This window comes from Aspergillus mulundensis (genome assembly GCF_003369625.1).
Source record: "Aspergillus mulundensis strain DSM 5745 chromosome Unknown scaffold_5, whole genome shotgun sequence".
Lineage (NCBI taxonomy): Eukaryota > Fungi > Ascomycota > Eurotiomycetes > Eurotiales > Aspergillaceae > Aspergillus > Aspergillus mulundensis.
Window position 1 is genome coordinate 41730 of NW_020797893.1, and position 19420 is coordinate 61149.

The 19420-nt window shown below is 52.8% G+C and overlaps 5 protein-coding genes across 5 annotated transcripts; 2 read left to right on the top strand and 3 right to left on the bottom strand.

Annotated features, from left to right (window-relative positions):
* Window positions 1–619: 619 nt before the first annotated feature.
* DSM5745_05379 (BTB domain and ankyrin repeat protein) lies at window positions 620–6092 on the bottom strand (the record flags this gene model as incomplete). The annotated part of the gene is made up of 4 exons (XM_026747395.1): window positions 620–2387; window positions 2478–2556; window positions 2604–5617; window positions 5671–6092. 4 exons carry the CDS (start codon window positions 6090–6092, stop codon window positions 620–622), a joined length of 5283 nt encoding a protein of 1760 aa, XP_026603227.1.
* Window positions 6093–6646: 554 nt separating this feature from the next.
* DSM5745_05380 (putative Amino acid transporter) lies at window positions 6647–8266 on the bottom strand (the record flags this gene model as incomplete). Its single annotated transcript, XM_026747396.1, has 1 exon — window positions 6647–8266. One exon carries the CDS (start codon window positions 8264–8266, stop codon window positions 6647–6649), a length of 1620 nt encoding a protein of 539 aa, XP_026603228.1.
* Window positions 8267–9219: 953 nt separating this feature from the next.
* DSM5745_05381 (uncharacterized protein) lies at window positions 9220–11151 on the top strand (the record flags this gene model as incomplete). The annotated part of the gene is made up of 4 exons (XM_026747397.1): window positions 9220–9503; window positions 9570–9815; window positions 9875–10018; window positions 10086–11151. 4 exons carry the CDS (start codon window positions 9220–9222, stop codon window positions 11149–11151), a joined length of 1740 nt encoding a protein of 579 aa, XP_026603229.1.
* Window positions 11152–12808: 1657 nt separating this feature from the next.
* Window positions 12809–15868, top strand: DSM5745_05382 (putative autophagy protein Atg13; the record flags this gene model as incomplete). Its single annotated transcript, XM_026747398.1, has 3 exons — window positions 12809–13024; window positions 13100–13198; window positions 13262–15868. 3 exons carry the CDS (start codon window positions 12809–12811, stop codon window positions 15866–15868), a joined length of 2922 nt encoding a protein of 973 aa, XP_026603230.1.
* Window positions 15869–16899: 1031 nt separating this feature from the next.
* DSM5745_05383 (WD repeat NOL10/ENP2 family protein) lies at window positions 16900–19376 on the bottom strand (the record flags this gene model as incomplete). Its single annotated transcript, XM_026747399.1, has 3 exons — window positions 16900–18863; window positions 18924–19183; window positions 19231–19376. The coding sequence occupies 3 exons, from the start codon at window positions 19374–19376 to the stop codon at window positions 16900–16902; spliced, it is 2370 nt and encodes a 789-aa protein (XP_026603231.1).
* Window positions 19377–19420: the final 44 nt, after the last annotated feature.

Below are 19420 nucleotides of genomic sequence, written 5' to 3' on the forward strand. Positions count from 1 at the left end.
TTCCTCTGCCTTATAGCGTTCTCTTCTTCTGAAGAAGCTATGTACACGTATACGTACGTCGATGCGCTTACATGATGTAATGACCTGATGTTGACGCTTTCTCGCTTTTTTACCTGCTGTTGCCTCTTAGCTTGTTGAGCATGTGTTTCATCTCCTCTGAATAGCATGAGCATAAGCATAAGCATCCGGATATGTTGATCATGATACGGCATTTAGCACTTTATTCGATTTTTCTGACGCTATGCGACAGTGCGGACTTTTGTATAGATTTCTTCTTTCTCTTGACTCTACTTACCACTGGCTTTACTCACTTTGATAGTACGCTAGCCAAGTATTTGGAGATGGGCGCTGATGCAGCATTTGTAGAGTCATGATTCTGATAATATAAATCTCATATACGTTCTATATTGAAAGAATCCAGTTGGTATTGCGTAAATGCATGATATTGGCATGGTATAGAAATACAGGCCGTACCGTGTACCGGCCCCAGATAAATAATCAAAGTGTTGTGTGAATGCAGGCGCGGACGTCTATCTGATTACAGTATGTGTAAAATGTCGATGGGGGGCGGAGACATCAATGGCAATATATACGGAGAAAAGAAAGTTCTTCAATAGCTTTACGCCCTCTGACCCTCACTTTGCTTTCCGCGGTACCCGCCTCGACCGCGGCGCGAGGGATTCGCAGAGTTCGCATGTGTATGTGGTTTTTTCGGTGTCGGCGTTGACGTTTGTTGACGAGCCCGAGAAGTGGCTTCGGAACCGTTCCGCGCCGTTTGGCCCTGCTGAACCGGTGATGATACAGCACCAGCACCAGCACCAGCACCTCCCTGACCCTGACCCTGACCCTGCGCATGGGGCCCTTTCCCGCGCCTCTTCCGCTGGCTTTGGCCAGTAGCACCTTTACTTCCGCGGCCGCCTCGCCCGCCATCACGGCCGCTTCGCTCAGCCTGGCCTGGTCTATCTTCAGCCTCCGGCTCCGCAATTCCCTGCACACGTCTACTCTCCTTATCCCACCATTCCTGGAACGCCTGCTCAGCCTGGATATCTTGGAGATTGTGTTTAGCCGTCGCGGCTTCGCGAATCTCGTCCTTTTCCGTCTGTTGCTGCATGAGGATTGTGGCGAGAGATAGAGAGCCTGGCGAGTCGGCGTGGAAGGCAGTTTGGTAAGGTTCGGGTCGGGGAATGTGCCGGACTGATTTGATGGAAGGTTGGTCGGTGGGAGATGCGGAGGGTGCAGCTGCGTCTGATGGGCTCGGGTTTGATAGGGGTTTGGCGTTTATCGGGGTGGCGGTAGCTGAGACACTACGAGCCTTCGAGGTGGTCGGTGTCGGATTGGCGGGACTGCCGTGCTTAGGCGAGGGCGCACCTGCGACTGTCTGGCGGAGTGTCATCCCAGGTCTTTGGGCTAGTCTGGATGGTGTAGGCGATAGGATGTCGTGTCCGTTTGCCTTTGTGTTTGGAGATGTGCCAATAGGTACAGCTGGAGCCGGGCTGGGAATCTTCCAGGGACTTTGCGCGGCCTCTTTGGTTTTCTGTTGAGCGGCGGCCATGTCCTGCAACTGTTGCTGCTGCATCTTCTTGCGCTCCTTTTGAGACAACTTGGAAGTAGATAAACTGCTGCTTTCACGACGCGCAGATGACATTCCAAGGCTAAGATTCGAGACTCGGCTTTCTGAAGCCTCGCTCATTATATCCTTGAGGGCTTTCTTAGATCCTGAAAGAGATGCTGGCTTCCAGGGTGCTTGTGAAGGATACGGTGAGGATATAGATCCATTCTGCTCCCTCTGAGGTGTGCTGGGCTGGAATACAGGAGATTTGCCGAGACTTGTGTCCTGTGGAGATGCCATTCGGTCATCTAGGTAACTCCGGCCGCCAAATGACGCTGCATCCTGCAGACTAGAGCCGAGTACTGGTGCATCGCTCCATGGTCGAGTTTCGGGCTCTTCCACTCTGTTGGTGCTTCGGTCCACTGCCTTTCCCTTTCCGGAGTCTCGAGGGGACAATGGAGCCTCATCGTCCATTTGAAACATCAAATCACCAGTTGAGTGTTTTGATTTAAGCAGTGGACTATCATAGGCGGCCGCAGGGCGAACTCTATCTGCACCAACCTTGGGCTTTGACGTCGACGGTGAAGCTGCGATTTTCTCGCTTGAAGCTCTGAGCTTTCCTTCCTGCGAGTCAATCTTGCTGACACGAGACCTGAGCCGTATTGAGTCAATCAATCGTCGTCTATCTGCCTCAATCGATGTGATAAGTTCAGGATACTTTTCGTAGATGAACTCAAGCGCGTTGCGGCCCCTGGATATGGGGAAGGCTGTCATTTGATTGTCATGGCAGACGTTATCAAGAGCGCGGAGAAGATATTGGTCGAGATCACCCAGAAGCCTATCCAATAGTTAGATTTATATGTAAGGGGCCGCTGCGGTCATGACTTGCCTATTTGAGATCAGATCTTCTAGGTTCAGGCATATGTACTCTAGCGCAGCATCTTTAAACTCGGTAACAAAGCAGGGAGCAACCGAATTGAGAAGATGACACACATTGCGCGAAGTCACTGGGGCACATTAGTATCGGATGCCAGAAGCTAGTGGATTGACCTACCGAATGTCCCCAGTGCCTTTTGACAAATCTGTGCCAATCTATCGATCATCAACTCATTGGCCACAAAGGCAACGTCTATGATAAGATCAACAAATTCCTGAGTATCTCTCGTTCGAACATCATCAAAGAGCCGATCGTCTGTGTCCGCATACATATATCGGACAACAAACTCAAATACCGGGCGATCGACATGTTTAAGGTCAACGTGGACTTTGTCTTGAGGTGATTTACGTCGAGACTGTAGCCACATACCACCCGAGCGACCGATAAATAGAGCATAGAAGAATGGGCATCTTTGACAGATGAGTTGGCTGTGAGCTATCATTCGGTCGCCATTCAATTCGATCACGACATCGCCGCTGTCAAAGAAGGCAGGGTCGTTGAGGGCCACGGCGAAATCAGCCTTCATGCTCTTGGCAGGTCTGACCATGAGTACTGCGGCTCGTTCCAAGGCGGGAAGGTGTAAATGCGAGGCGATGCGCATCACCTCCGTTCGTACCTGGCGGAAGCGGGAAGCATTCTCTGGGGAATACCGGGCATGCTGCCAGACATCGAGAACAGCGTCCGTGTAAAGGAAGAAAGCAAAGTTCAGAAGGGTTAGGGTATCAAGTCCTTGGAAGACTATCCGGCGATCCCCGTTGTCGTCTTTCTCAATAGATAGAACATCAGGTACAGAAGCGCTGTGTTTACGCCGATAGTCAAGTAGAGCTCTCCTCAAGACGGAACTGCGACCTGCCAAGATAAATTCATGAACAGGAACTCGTATATCTGACATGGTTGTCATAACCCAGACTGTTCCAGTGGGTGGCCCGGCAAACGTTGTTCGGAAATACAGTTCTGGATTCGGGGCGTCTATTAGGGCTTGCCGAAGTGCTGCAACTGACTCTAGGTCACGCTCCTCTTCGCCAGGGACAGATATTAATTGCTCCATGCTTGCGCGGATTGAGTTGAAGGGCGACAACGGCCAAATGTCTCGCCAAAGGCTGCTAGGATCAACAGTGATCTGTTCCTTGGTCACTTCACATTCGCGTTGAGCGACCGCGAATGCTCCAAAAGCATTGCTGCAGACACCAACCACCCGCGAAAGGCCGGGAACACGAGCGAATTTGTACTCCCCCGAGGATCCGTGCTTGGATTTGCGACGCCGTTCTTTTCTCCATGTGGAGCCTGAAGCTGTGCAAATGATGATCGATCCATCCTGACCGACGTCGACATCTTTGACTGCCATATGCGCCTTCTTCACAGACCAGACGCGTACAGGCGTGGACAAAGAATTACGAATTTTCGAGGGATTGGTCGTCGAAGTCAAACTTGGCAGATTCTCCAACTTGTTGACCTGGGCTGTGAAAACATCTCCGGAACTTGACAAGGCACAGATAGTATTGCCGCCAGACCGGATTTTGACGATGCGGTTGACAGAAGTATCGTATCGGGTGGCCATGAAACTGTCTCTTATGAACCTTGAGTTGACCTCTAAAGGGAACGAGAGCCTAGAATAACCATAATGCGAAAACACCCAGACTTCATGGTTCTGGAGCAAAATAGCGGTAGCCTGGTCAGTGGCAGATACGCTTTGTATCGGAGTACTGAGCAGCGATGCACCAACACGTCGCGGTGTCGTCTGTACTTCAAGTGACCGGGCGTCTGAATCCACAAGACCCAGCTGGCCCTCGTTTTTACCAAAGGTGTATAGGCCAGAAGTACTGTAAACAACCGAGTGGATGGCCGACGCCGCTGCTCCTAGGATGACCTCTTTCTTGAACGGGTTGAATATTTGCCGTGGAGATGGCTGAATGGGCACGTCATCTTTGTTATTTGCCCTGGGAAGACCGTATCCTAACTGACCAAATTTGTTGCTTCCCCAGCTGAAAATATCTCCATTATCGGTAATGGCGAGCGTATGATCCTGACCGAGAGCAACGGACACTATCTTCCTGTTTGCAAGGCCGCCGTTCTCGATACAAACGAAACTAAACCGCGTGCTCTCATCTCCAGTGCCCAGACGGCCACCAGGACCAAAGCCGCACATAAAAAGGTTGGATTCGGGGTCGTTGGTAAGGATTGCCGTGTGAAGCTTGGACATCGCTAACGTCTGGATTTTGAGCGGCTTGGCTTTTATGAAAGCTGGAAGGTCTGGGTTGGAAGGATCGCCTGCGGATTTGACGTCGTCATGCCGTTCCTGATATTCTCGAAAGAACCTCTCCATAAGGTGTGCTGGACGTGCGAGCGTTATCCTTTCGGGATACTGTCGGTCGTCCTGGTCTCCCACGCCAAGGTTGAGATTTTTGTTACTTCCAAATGTGTACACTTCGTCACTGAACAAGTTCTCATCTGGTTTCTCGAAATTCTCTGCGGCATCTTCATCGTCCGAGGCACTGACCGAGGAGGCAGCGTCCGACCCAAGGTCTGGAGCCAACGGGCCAACAGTGCGAGAAGTGATCGTGGACGCATATACGTCGAACGGACTGTAGCCCTCTCTATCCTTGATCTTGATGAGGCTTCCGCTCGGATGGCCCAATGATCCTGGCTTACTCATGTCTGTCGCATCGCGCGCATCCCGGGCCATCAAGGCTTGCGCGATTGTGGCATTGCCCGCATAAAGAGCCCGGTGTAGCGCCGTCCATCCACTTTCTAAATCCTGCGCATATATATCGAGGAACGGCACCTCCAGCAAAGCGAGAGCAAAGTCGAAGGCGGTCGGTTTGGGCGACGAGGCGACGTGATGCAGGAGTGTCCTTCCATGCTGGTCTCGGGCGTTCAATTCATCCCGAGAGATGGTTTTGGCTGACCGTGAGCCACCACCGCGCTCTAACGCAGGTGTCGTAGGTGAAGTGCTAATGGACTTCTTACCCTTTGGCGAAGCACCTAGGGAAGACGAGATCATCGAACCGGCGCTGCTGAAATATGCGCCTCCGCCGCCTGGAGGCCTCTGACCGGCAGAGGTATAGCCGGCGCTGGCCAGAAACCGCTGAAAGCTTTCAACGTCATCGCGTAGAAAGAATTCCCAAAGCTTGCTACTCATGTGCCCAGTAGTCTGTGGTGTCAGAAACTCTTTTCTGCCCGGAACCGGAGCGTCAGCTTCGCTGCGGAAGTGGACGCGCGGGTAGGATTTCCAAGGGCGATAAGAGTATTCTGACGGAGGGAGAAGGGGTCGTCGAGAGACGTCGAAGCGTATGCAATGCTCGTGCAGTGTCGATACAGCGATGTGAGATCTTCAAGTGAAGCGGCGCGGTTTCGAGGTGAGGACGTAGGAAAATGTCGACGATGCGCGAATGTGTGGTGGCGACGACTAGGCGGATGACGGGCAGAACAGTTATCTCCGGCGTTCACACGGTGCGGGCAGGGGTTCAAAACGTTTCCGGTATTCGAGAGCAGTGCGATCGCAAGGCGGATCTCGCGTTCGGAAGGAGTTGGAGGGTTATCAGGAAGGATAAAGCAGAAGAGCTGGACGAGTTGAGCCAAAATGAGCCATGGATAGTAATCCCGCATCCGGCCAATCGGAACTGGCAGACCCCTCCATGCTCCCCGACGAGAGGCCCAGGCTTGTTCAACCCGGACATGTTCCCCTCATGCATCTTATACTGGCTCTCTGCTTTGCAATTGCGGTTCCTCCCTGATGCCCGTGCTCGCCTAGCTAACCATATCCGCAACGGTCTTGCCATGACTCCGGATGCCGAGGCAATGCATGCGCGGTTGTCATCAGCAAGATAGTCGGCGCCCTAGGTATGTCCATCTGCAATCTGTCTAGACTTTTATGGTTGTTAGACTAGGGGAGCGTTACCATGTCTCCTAAAAGTGGTTTGGATCTTCAGCAGCGCACTTGACTAGACTACATACCGAGATTCCCACTAGGGCAAGTAAGCTGCAACCGTTCTCTAACAATGGATAAAACTAGAATGACTGGAGAGATATCTTCAATAGACTGGGTGTGCTGACACTACAAGAATTCCATAAATAGGCTATCAATTGTGTCCCTGGTCCGAAGAGAAACACACAAACAGAACACAACAACCCAAAATGTCTCGAACTATCTCGAAATGTCTCTACACACTTCCATCACCGGTAAAAAAGTCCACCACCTTATTCATAAGAGTCCTCTTCTTCAGCGCATCAACATCGTCAACATAGAACCGACGGCCCGTGTCGAGGTCAATATCCATCGCCTTAATCCAGAGCGGCCCACGATAATATATCTTAGCAACAATAAACATGACCACGATCGCCACGACGGAGACATAGTTAGCAAAGAAGGTCTCCGCAGAGCTTGGTTCTCCGAGCGGCCAAACAGCCAAATAGAACTCGACGATGACGAGCAGGATGCACCAAATAAGCCCATAGATCGACCCCCACGGCCAAGTCCAGGTCTTCCAGGGAAGATCACTGACATGACGGCCCTGCGCCTTCCACGCGGCACGGAACCGGATGTGGCAGACGAAGATCATGCCCCAGAGATACAGCGTGCAGAGAGAAGTGAGGCTGGAGAACCAGCCGAATACGGTGGCTCCGGAGTTGCTCACGTTGAGGTAGCATAGACCGCCACCGACAAGGAAGGTAAGGGCGACGGCGTAGTAGGGGCGGCCTTGCTTGTCACATTTCTGGAGGAAGCTAGGTGCCATTCCAATCTCGGCGAGACCGACAAGGGTTCGCGTGGCGGCGTATGCCTGGGCATTGCCGCACGAGAGGACGGAGATGAAGATGACGGCGTTCATGGCGTGCGCGAGGCCCGGAAGCCCTGCATCACGGAAGGCAATAACGAAGGGACTGGCGTTGACGCCTTCGCCGCCAAAGAGATTCTCGTTGAGCGGCGACACGGTAATGCTGACGATTAGGGCGCCAAGGATGTAGAAGAGAGAGAGGCGAATCCAGATGGCGTTGACGGCTTTAGGGACGGCCTTGAGAGGGTTGCGTGCCTCGGCGGCGACCAGGCCGCCCATTTCGGAGCCGGACATAGCGAAGATACAGGTGCCCATGACTGAGAGAAAGCCTTTGAATCCGTGGGTGAAGGGCATGGAGTTCCAGTATTCGAAACCAGTAGTCTTGTGGTTGGGGGCGCCGCCGGCACTGATTATGATGCCGCAGATGATCACGATGACAATCCAGAGAAGCTTGACCGTGGACATGACGGCCTCCGCTTCACCAAAAATACGCACGGCGCAGACGTTGATGAGGAAGATTGCCACAAGGAAGATTGACAGCCATGCGGCGGTCGGCACGGTGTCGTCCCAGAACCTGAGCACCGTGACGATGGCCTGCAGCTCGTTGGCAAGGGTAATGGATCCGGAGAACCAGTACGACCAGCCGACAGTGAGTGCTACGGCGTGATCAATGAACTTCCGCGACCATTGGGGAAAAGCACTTGGAACAGGATACAGGACGGCCAGTTCGCCCACTGCCTGGTTGAGAAGCCAGGCAATGGAGCCTGCAATCCAATAACCCAGGAAAATAGCAGCAGGACCACCAGAAGCAAGTGATGTGCCGGAACCCAACCAAAGACCCATTCCAATTGACGAACCGATCGAGAACATGAGGAGATGGCGCGTCTCCAGCGAACGAATGAGCCCCGAGTCGGCGCCATGGTCCTGCGCCTGGTAATCGACTACCTGACCCACCTCATTGTCAGCTGCTACTGTCGCTGCCGACTTTTCTTGTACTGATTTTGCCATGGCTGAAGAGTTTTGAAGAGCTGAATGGCGGAGAATTGCTGCACTTGAGTGAGTACAAGACGTGTGAGGGCAATGACCCTAATAAACAGCTGTCGCCAACGGCCAAGCCCCAGCTCTTGCACCCTGGATGCACGCAGAGAGATAGGCTGCACATTAGATTGAGAAAAACGTATCTTTACTCGCTGGCTACGGCAGACACATGCCACTGTAGCCTTCCCAAGGCCTTGGTAAAGCCTTGTCGGATGATAAGCTGGTCTGGATACTACACAACCACACCTAGACCAATGTCTTTGGACTGGGAGTAGGGATTTAGGACGACGCCACGCCGATAACAATTTCTCCCTCGCAGTGTGAGTGCTTGCTGTCGTCTAGCTGAGCATGAGTGATGGATATTGTCTCATGTTCCGCAACAGTGAGCACGGTGTATCCAAGAAGCCCTAACTACCAGCAGTCGAGCGACCATGGTACACAGAGTCATCCACAAGCTCTGCCAGGGCAACTTGGCTTTCTTGATAGACATCAAGCAACATAACGCAAGACTCAGAAAGTCCCGTCCATGGCCAATCGGGCAAAGGGCGCAGTTGCAGTGGCTGCGTGTCTTATCAGACTACTAGCCCTTGCAGGATTTCGGTCCCCCCGACACTGATAACAAAGCCCCGACTGGCGCCACCACGGAGGTGTGATAACGGGGATTATCTTTGAGATGGGGGCCATCTAATATACTCCGTGCTCTGGAGAGACGGAGCCAGTAAGCGATTGGTGGTTGCATAGGCACCTAACCATGGGCTTATCGCGAGCGTCTACTCCATACCCCGAATTACTTTTCAGATGGAGTCTTATTCCCCGCACAGCACTAGTTGACCGAATAAAGAGCACATATTGGAACGATGCCTCACTGAAAATATATTGAGATCAATGATTGACGTTGTCGGCGGGTGGACGACAAGGCCGAAATGACAACTTCAGACCCCACCGTCACCGAAGAAAACACGTACGACGTGGTAATCGTCGGGGGAGGCCCAGTTGGCCTTCTTCTGGCATACCAGCTTAAGCGCTTCGGCGTATCCGCGTGTGTGTTGGAGCAGCACAGAAAGGAGACGCAGGATGCATATGGGCGAGCGATTGCCTTATTCCCGCGCACTTCAGAGCTGCTGGATCAGCTGGGTGTGATTGAGCCAATGCTACAGCTGGGGTTTTCTTGTCGGAATAGTGTCACATATAAGGATGGGGAGAGGGTGTAGGTGATCTCTCTGTCTAATTATCCTTTGAAATTGAGCAGAGGGAACTGATTGATGGGATAAAGCATCCCAGGTCGGGTCTGGACGTTCATGGAGAACATCAAAGACACTGCGTACGGCTTTACCCTCGTCCTGCGGCAAATGTACACAGAATCGATCCTTCGGGAGAAGCTGCAATCTGTTGGAGCGACTTATCACCAGGGAACGGAGTGCGTTGGCTTCGAATGCGACGAGGGCACAGCACCTGATGGGTATGCAATGACATCTACCTTTCGAAATGCCGCGACACAGGAAACTTTCCATTTGAAGAGGTATAGTCAAGTTACCGACTAGTTCCTGCGCTACATGATACATGGCTAAAGAACGGCAGCAAGTACCTCATCGGTGCAGACGGGGGACGCAGCTTCGTCCGCCGACACACAAGAATTCCCTTTGAAGGCGACACGTCCGAAGATAGGTGGATTCGAATAGATGGGATAGTTGAGACAGACATGCCGGTTACTCGTGCCTATGGGTGAGTCGTTCACGCAGTCATGCGCTACCTTCCATAAGCACAACTGACATCACGGTTTCGGGAACAGCGCGATCGAAAGTAGAACACACGGAAACGTCCTCTGGGCTCCGCTCGACCACGGCGCCACAAGAATCGGCTATGCATACAGCTCAGAGATCGCTACCAAATACCCGGATGGCGTGACGCAAGACGTAGCCGTGCAAGAAGCAATCGAAGCCATGAAGCCTTTCAAGGTCACCTTCAAGGAAGTGCACTGGTGGACACTCTACACAATCGGGCAGCGCATCGCAAAGACTTTCTCGACGACCAACAACCGAATCTACCTCTGCGGCGATGCAGCACACACGCATAGCAGTGGCGCCGCACAGGGTCTCAACACGGGTATCCATGATGCTGTTAACCTCGGATGGAAATTGGCGCTGCACATTCGAGGACTCACAAAGCCCGAGGTACTGGAGACGTACACGGCCGAGCGGTTGACGGCTGTGCAGAAGCTGATCAACTACGACAAGGATATTGCGATGCTCATGTCCTGCAAATGGCCTGCCTGGTATACGGGCGATCCGAATGCAGACCCGCATCTTGTCCTGGGGCAGATATTTGACAAGGCTGCTGCGTTCAATACGGGATTAGGCATCTCCTATCCGGAAAATGTGCTGAACGATACGACATCGGCATCATGGTGCGCTTTCATGGCGGGAAGCCGGCCTCCAGACGTTGAATTGAGGATGCCTGGCACGAACCAGAGCATCCGACTGCAGAAAATTACGCCGAACCTGGCCAAGTTTTGGGTTGTTGTCTTCACGGGTAGTAGTAAACCGAGTATTCAAAGAACGTTGCTGAAATTGCAGCGGTATCTGCGCGACACGGCGCCAGAGCTTACATCGCACAAGAGCATTGAATGGTTGACAATAACTTCGACCGTCGGATGCTCGCCGTATGAAGCCCTGGGGACGAGTCCCCTTGGAAACGCGTATTTTGATGCAGCGAAACCCTCAGCTCATGACAGGATGGGGGTGGATTCGGAGAAGGGCGCCGTCGTGATCCTACGGCCGGATGGGTTGATTGGCGCTACGAGTGCGGTAGAAGGGGGGTCAATCCGGGAATATTTCTCGAGGGTTCTTGCTTTCTAGACACAAACAAAACTGGTTCCTAGAAAGCTGACCTCGGTAGTAATGAAGACTCTAGGCTCGGGAACTTGCGTGCGGAAGACATCTTGCAAAACGCAATCCATTCAGCAGCCTTTCGGCGTTCAATTTCCAGCGCACGAGGTGGGCGGACCCTTTACCTTATCCATCAGACCATCCTTAACAGTAGCCTCGCAGAGAAATATTGCTGCCGATGCATTGGAACCGGAACCAAAACCAAAGCACTTGCACGGTAGACACTTCTACGGTAGGAACATCGCCGTCTGCAAGTAGCCACAAGCACGCCCCAGCCTCCTCGATCTCAAAGAACGAAATCAATATTTTCGGCTAACTGCAAGGTCGCAGACGACGCAAAGTCGGTACCTGTCGTATAGAGACCTGTAGTTAGTAAATCCGGCAGTGGCTGGCTGGCCTAAAAGTTCCAGGTCGCAGTTTCTCATCAGCCTGGCAGCGGATGGACATATCATTCTGCCACTTCGTGGCAAGAGTGGCTACCAAGGTCCTATAGGAATAAGACTCGTGCCTGGACTCCAAGTGGTGAGTTCCGTCTTGACTCCACCTGTAGCGGCGCCCTGTACCGGCGCCTGTAGCGGTGCGACGCATTCAGGGTGCAGATGAGGCGACCAGTGTCAGTGCTGACGACTTGGAAGGTGGTCTGTGCCTGGAGGCCACAGCTGATATGCATGCTCAGCGCTGGGACGGGATTCGCCCCCGGACCTCTCAGAGAAAACCAGCAGAGCTAGGGAGTAAGGTTGAAAGAGTGGAAAGAGATAACGCAAGCGCACCTGACTAGATTGTTCATTGTCACGGGAGGATCTACGCTATCTATCAGTGGCCCTCACCGCCTTCCCGAACCCCAGTCTGAATCAAAGGTCTCACCACCAACAGGCCTGATCACGAATTTGTTGGAAAAAGAGGAGGAATACAAACGGGGACTAAGCTAACTGATCCTATGCTGTGTTGGGAGGATCAAAAATTGGTTGTTGTTGACCTATCTAGCGGGACTAGCAAGACAACCTGACGGAAGGCTGCACTTGACCAGGGCCCGTCGAGTCACCAGCGTGCGTCACAGACCCTCTGCAGGCCTGGACTACTTACTCACCACTCTCTTCCTCTCTCTTGGCCGATCTTCGTCCACACCTCTTTCTCTGCTCCCTTTCATATCTCTTGCTTTCCCCTTCTCTCGATCCTCTTATATCAGCGACATTTCCGTCAAAACTGTGTTGATCATGACTCCTTGAATTGCTGATCCTGCCGGACCTGATCCCCGTCCAGATAACTGGAGCCGCTGTCAGTGCGGAGAAGCTCCCAAGGTTGTCTAGACCAACCACACTCACAAACACCCTGTTGCCTGAGCACAGCAAACAATGATTTCGCTGCTTGCTATCTAGAGCCTCAAACGCTTATTACTTTGTGCTTATTAGCTTGACTTATCTTTGAGCTCTGATTTGAAGGTCCCACTGCGAATCCGACTCTCTTGTGCCTCTCTTCCGTTCGTGAGCATGGCCAACCACAGCGGCACCGTCGTCCCCCCGTTTCGTTCCTGATATAGTTACTACGCTCCCCACCTACTCCCTTGGAATACGCCTGGATATTACAATAATAGCACCCGTCTGGTATTGTTGGTTTATTTCCAAAAGCAATGCATCAACATCCGCGGCCGCCCGCTCCCGCGGCGCCGTCCTCTTCAGCCCGGCGCTCTCAGGACTACGATCGCCGCTCCGATTCACCCGCCTTCGACCTCAGAGCACATCCGAACAGAGGCTTAGGCATTGAAACTGAGAATGATACTTCAGAACCTGGACAAAGCTCCCAACCTGGACCGGAAGCTATCGGCAAAGTGAACCAGATTGTTACGGTATGCTTCCAACTCTGTGCTGTCGGCTCCATGTCGCGTATTTGAATATGATATTCGGTTCTAATATTGTCTTAGAACTATCATACGAAGGCTGCCCTTATCATCTTACATTCTCGCGTCGAGCTACCCCCCACCTATACTAAAAATTCCAACATACCTCGGGTGAATCGCTGGGTATGTTTCTATGGATTGCATTGCTGCATTGAAATCGTCTTAGCTGACATACTATCTATGTAGTTTAATGTCGAGATAGAAGAGACGGATGCACTTAAGGACCAACTGAAAACCTGGAGAACGTGTGATGCAACAGACAACCGACCGCCGCCGATGATAATCGAGACGTACTTGGATACAAAAGGGCTCACAAATAACCAGACACTTGTTGCTTTAGACGAAAATGGGAAACGTTGGGATGTGTCAGAATCACTCGCTACGTCTCAAAGCTCGCACCGAGTGAAAGCCTCTTCCGCAAATGCAGATGAGGTGATCCTTGAGCGATGGAGAGTAGAATTGGGCGACATGCCCGGTAAACTGCCCAGCGATCTCGGTGCTATCTTACCGACGGTATACAAGAAGAGTATCATCCTCTTTCGGTCTCTCTTTACATATTCAAAGTTTCTCCCTGCCTGGAAATTCATTAAGCGCAATGGACGGTCTCGGGCAAACCCCGCGCTGAGGATCAAATATCGGATATTGAGTGGCCAATCTCAAGAATCATCCAAGCCGGATCACTTGACTATTCCTCTGTTCGATGGCGATACAAAAGTGGTTGATACATACAGCTTTGGCGTCAACGAATCGCCTGCTGGCCCGTTTTCCGTGCAAGTTACGTATAGAACAAGCTGCGACTTCCGTGTCGACGACTCCGAGGCTCTTCTGAGCTCCCGATTCATGGGGGCTGACGACGAGATCTTCCAACCGTCGTTACCATTCCGTGGTCAGGATGCGCGAGTAACAAACCCCGAAGTTGGGTCGGTGCCGCTCACGAGAAGAACTGTGGAGGATCCTGACCTAAGTCGCGCGTACGGCAGTCTATCGACTTTTCACCATGTAGGTCCTACTACTGGTGCGAGTCCAATCTCAGCGCTTCGGGCTGCAAGAGAATCGGGGGCTTCCTCGCCATCTCCTCCGACCTCTTCCCACCGGAACTCTTTCACCGCTGCTAGAGCTGGTCCGGTGGGACGCGCTGCCACCCTCGCAAATGAAGCAAACCCCAACGTTGCTAGAAGGCCCTCCATTTCGTTTCAGCCGTTCAAGGCGCCGCCGTTGTCTGCGTCGCCGTCTCTTGTTGACCCTCCACTAGGGGCTTCGCCTCGGACACTTGGCACTGGTCGAGCCTCGTTGTCCGAGTCCAGGAATATGCCACCGCCCTCCGTGGCCGCCTCAGCACGCAAGCCACTCGCGTCAGGTCCCGATAATCCTCTTCCGTCTCCAAGCTCGGCATCTCCTCGCCCGGCACCTATATCGAGATACAGTAGTGCTTTCAGCCACCGTCGAGGCAGGCCGTCTTCAGGAGGAATCAACAGGCTTGAAGACGACACTTCCAGTGGTAAAGCCAGTGCAACATCTTCCGGCGCTCAGCCCGGCTCTGGGCTACTTGCCGAAATCACCGGGACTAGTGCCGATTCAATCCACGCGGACGATGAAAATATCTCAGAGTTCTTGAAGATGCTAGATCTTAGAAAGGACCTGTTGAGTCCTTCGGGTGAGAACGCTGTGGACAATCCCCGTAGGACGACGGCTACTTCTGCAGCCCTAAGCCGCTTTCGTGGCATGCGGGATTCCAACGCCGCCCTTTCCGATTCAATGTCATCCTCGATGCTCATGAATCGCTCATCTGCCACCTCTAGCAAGCAACTCTCTGGTGTCCCGGGAATGATTGCCGGTACCTCCACCTCCACCGCTTCCTCCCCTGGAGGGAAAGCGATATCTCCCCATACTCCCCATACACCCGCTATACCCTCTCGCTTGAGCTCCCACAGTATAGTTGATACTACCACACGCTCACATGAAGACAACGGTTCGCCGCCAGAAGAGGATGCCAGTGATGAAACTACGACCGAACGTATCCCTTCAACTGTTACTGCTATACCTATCCCAACATCTCCCGCGACGAACTATCCCACCACTTTCCGCCGTTCTAGCTCAGCTGCCAACCGTCGCAGTACTCATGTAATGGACGACGATGAAATCTTTACCATGCGTAGCGTGAGTCTTGGGGCTGAGGAACCATCTCATACTGGCCTCGGAACGCTTCAACGCCAACAGGAGTATCAAACCGCTGGTACTAATCTAGCACCATCTGAGTCCGGTGGGCGTACCAGTAGGGGAGACGATGGAGACGTTTATCGAGTCCCTGCACTACGGGAGTCTGGTGCCCATCGTGGCGCTTCGACATTAGGCGCAGCAGTTGCGTCGTCGCCATCATCAAACCATCCCCTACACCAGCGGCGGTTTAGCCATTCTCGTGGCCGCGGATTCTCCGGTGGTCCTCACTCCCTCAGTTCTGGCTCCAGCAGCATCGCACGTGGCGGGCTCATTCCACCCTATCTAGCGGAGCGCGAGGCTGAGCGCGAAGCCAATCCAAGCGCAAGCAATAGCGCCACGGAAGACCGTCGAGGATCTGGGCGAAGATCTAGCGCGGGACGCCAGCATATCCCGCCGACCACCCAGGTCGAAGAAGACGAGCCTTTGCTATTCGCCATGAGTGATTTCGGTGCATCGCGACGAAGCTTCGAGGAAGGCCGTCAAGGCAATCACGGACCAGATTCGAGTGGAAACACCAACACCAGACGAGGCAATGGGAAGCGAGGCGGGCTCTCTGGCTTCCACCTCTGGCCTTGACTATACCGCAGACACATTATCCCCTTTCTCTATCTGCTCTTCTCTCATCCATTTTCTTCATCTCATACGTTTCGAGTAGGATACCTCCAGCTCAGATTCTAGCTGCTCTTCATTTACGCCTGTTGGCTCATATACACCCTGGTGTTTTGATTACTGTTTTGGTCCCAATTTTGCAAGGTGGTGTTTTTCATAGACTGATCGGCTAGCGATTGGCAAAGGTGATAGAGAATGATACGACCCCATGGGTTTCTTTGGCTTTGGCTTTCCTTTCCACGGTTGATTTGCTTGTATTTCAAAATTTGTGCTTCTCCTGATTCTTGGTCGCCTTGGACTAAACTGGCAGGTTCGTCTGTATTTTGGGACATGTTTTCCTGGGTATCTCTGGCGATCTATGATTGTCGCCTACGGGTGCTCATTGGCTTCTCTCTTGGGGTTTGATGCCATGGCCGGCGTTAGGGTAGTGCTTGCTTTTCGATGATAGATGCTGTATCACAGCACAGAAGTACGCCGATGAATCATACTAATCAACTATCGATTAATTCTGAAGAAAACTTTTCCCTCACTAGACTTCAAGGAACGCTAAACGTACAAGACGGGATATATCAAAACCAAAGAGAAGATCTATATGGACATGCAGTTGCATGGGGGTCTTTGAGCGGCCTGACTGACATGTCTCACCAGCTGGCGTTTCATCGACTCGTAGCACCTCTTTGGCCAGTGCTCATTAGAGTCATGAAAGTTAGAGCGACTTGAGCCCTTATAAGTCCTCAACAGCTTGGCAATGATTAGCCTGCGAAATAAAGAGATTGCAGCACCCCTTTGGCAAGATCACAAGCTCAAGCTCGGACTTCTAGGGAGAATCAAGCGCGTGCAGTGTCTCTCTAAATTGTCCTGTTCAAGATACTGAAGTGGCATGGTGCGCCAGCTGCATATTTGCATGATTCAGGGTGCGTAGTAAAGACGTGGACCAAAACGAAGCCCAAGCCCAAGACCAAGACAAGGAGCGTGAGTTTCTAAGCTGATAAGCACGCTCACATCCTGCGGAACGTGTTTCCGGAGGCGCTCCTACGTTCTTTTGCCTTGTAGTCGGAGGATGCGGTGGTCGGCCTAAAGGGCGCATCCTTGCCCTGTTTGGCTGATCCCTTACCCCTAGGGTTGAATGTGAATTCCTGCTCTCCCACCACGGTGACGCGGCGACTAGGCTTTTCTTTCGTGCGCATGTTTTGGGCACGGGAGCCGAAGGAGCGGTCGCGGGTGGAGGTGGCTGTGGCAGAGGAAGAGGAGACTTGCATTTGAGGTTGGCGGCGGTTGGTGTTGGATTGTCTGGCGGATTTCTGGGTGGAAGGTTTGCGTTTCGACGATCGTTCTTGTTCGCTTTCGCTCTCTGAGTCGGAGTCGGAGTCTGAGGAATTCGGGACCTCGTCGATGGCTTCTTGCTCCACGGCTGTGAGGCCGCGCTCTTTCCTAGCTGGGCGGGCAGGCTCGGGAGCACTACCTGCGTTGCGAAGGGCAAATTCGCGGGATGTCTCGTCGATGGCGAAGTCCTCGTCCTCGAAGAGCTTGGCGAAACGGTTGTCGCTAAGGACTGCTGTAGGTTCGGGGGCGGAGGCAGCAGCATCGGCATCTTCCATGGGTTCGTCGCCTCCTTGTTGCAGGACACGTTGGGCCTTGCGGCGCTCGTTTTTCTCCTCCATTTCCATGAGGCGCTCGGCGAGCTTCTTGTTGACCTTGACGGCGGCCTTCTTCTTGCCTCGGATTCGGCTCTCACGCTCCTTGTCGATCTTCTCCTTGATTCTCTTTGCGCGTTCTTCCTCCCAGATGTAGGGGTTAGTGATTAATCGGGCTTCTTCGTAAAGTCGCTGAGCGACGAAGTATCCGTGCATGTAAGGTCGCAATAGGTTGGTCCTTCCAATCAGATGGTCAAGGCTGAGAGTCTTGAGTTGAGGTAGGGTAAGGAACTTGAAGTTATCGTAGACGGAGCCAGCCTGGCCAGCGTTGAAGGCGCTAGGGTCGTTGGGATCTTCGGCCATTTCCTCAACCAGGTTATCCAGGAATGAACACCACTTCGGAGCTGGCCCAAGCTGGGGAATGAAGAATGAATGCTGCTGCCGCCCTTCGTTGGCTGTGAGAATCATTCCACTATCCTTACACCAGGCAACTGAGTTAATGTCGACGGCCGGTTCGACAGAAGTCCAAGGGGTGCCATCCCGAGGATCCCAGATCTTGATGATCTTCTTATCCGCGGACATAATCTTGGGTTCCAGAGTCTGTTCCCGGGTGGATGACGACGGTAGTAGGAAATTCAGAGTGTGGATAGGGAAGCCGTATCCTTGATCTTTCTTGAGCAGAGGAACGGGTGACCGAAGATCGTAGAGGTGGATGAGGCCGTTCGAGGAACCGGTGGCAAGCGTCAACCCAGAACGGTGGAATTCTAGTGCCGTAATCTCATTCCTTGCATCATCAGGTCCGATCTGAGTCGGAGGTAACAGAACTCCAGCGCGACCCTTGGCTCGCGGATCCCAGAGCTCAACTGTGCCCAGCGACGTACCGAAGGCGAGCAGACCATGACTTTCCTCAGCAATAGCTCCGGTATTGACTGCACCGGTATTGATGCCACCCTGCAATGCTCCTCCACCGGCCGATGTGAAGTCGTCGCCTCCAACGTCAACCTCGAAACTGCGCATGTAACGTCCCAGTTCTAGATTCAGACGGAAGACCTCACCCATACCATCGCCATTTACACCAACCGCCGGAACAAGAGCCTCCGTGGACATCTTATCATAGATCAGGTCACGTCCGTATCGTGGAAGCCTTGTCTTGTAATGGCATCCGCCAGGCGTATGGAACTCGAGCGACCGGTCGGACTGAAGGTGGATAGACTTTGAGTAGTCGGAAGAAAGCAATTGGAATGTCGTGTTAAGGGCATCTGTATGGCGAGCCCATGATAGTGAAAGCTGAGGAAGGTGGTGCGTGTGGATTTGCGGCTTGTAAGTTCCTTCAAAGCATACTTGGTCAGTCGCCAAAGTCCCTCAATATAGTAGACATAGTATCCCACCTGTGCTCATGACCCATTCACCGTCTTCACTGACCCGAATGCACTGACTAGCTTCTTCAAACTCGAAATCCTGCAGTAGTTCAATGCGATTCGCATACTCTGGGTCATCCTTGAGACTGCGCTTTCGTCGTCTCGCAAGCCATTCTGGTAATGGGCGGGCGGTATTTGATCCCGATATCGTATAAACGGGGACTTCCGACTGATTAGAGAGCTTCATGGTTATGATTCCCTCGGTGTATGCTGGATCGGAAAGACTGAGACTGCCGATTTTCTCTTATTTTTTCTGGTTATCGATAAGTGAGCGCACGTGACCATGCGGATATCGAGAGCCTCCGATTGGCTGCACGGGCCCTGGCGGAACCCCATAACCAACTGGGCTTTGAGTGCTGGATCTCGCCGCAAACCTCCGCTGCTGGGGATGTTGATATCGTCGCTCCTTTCGTTGCGCACCATTCTTAGTCCCATGATGTCGCTGCTTTGACCGCGCCTGTGCTCCC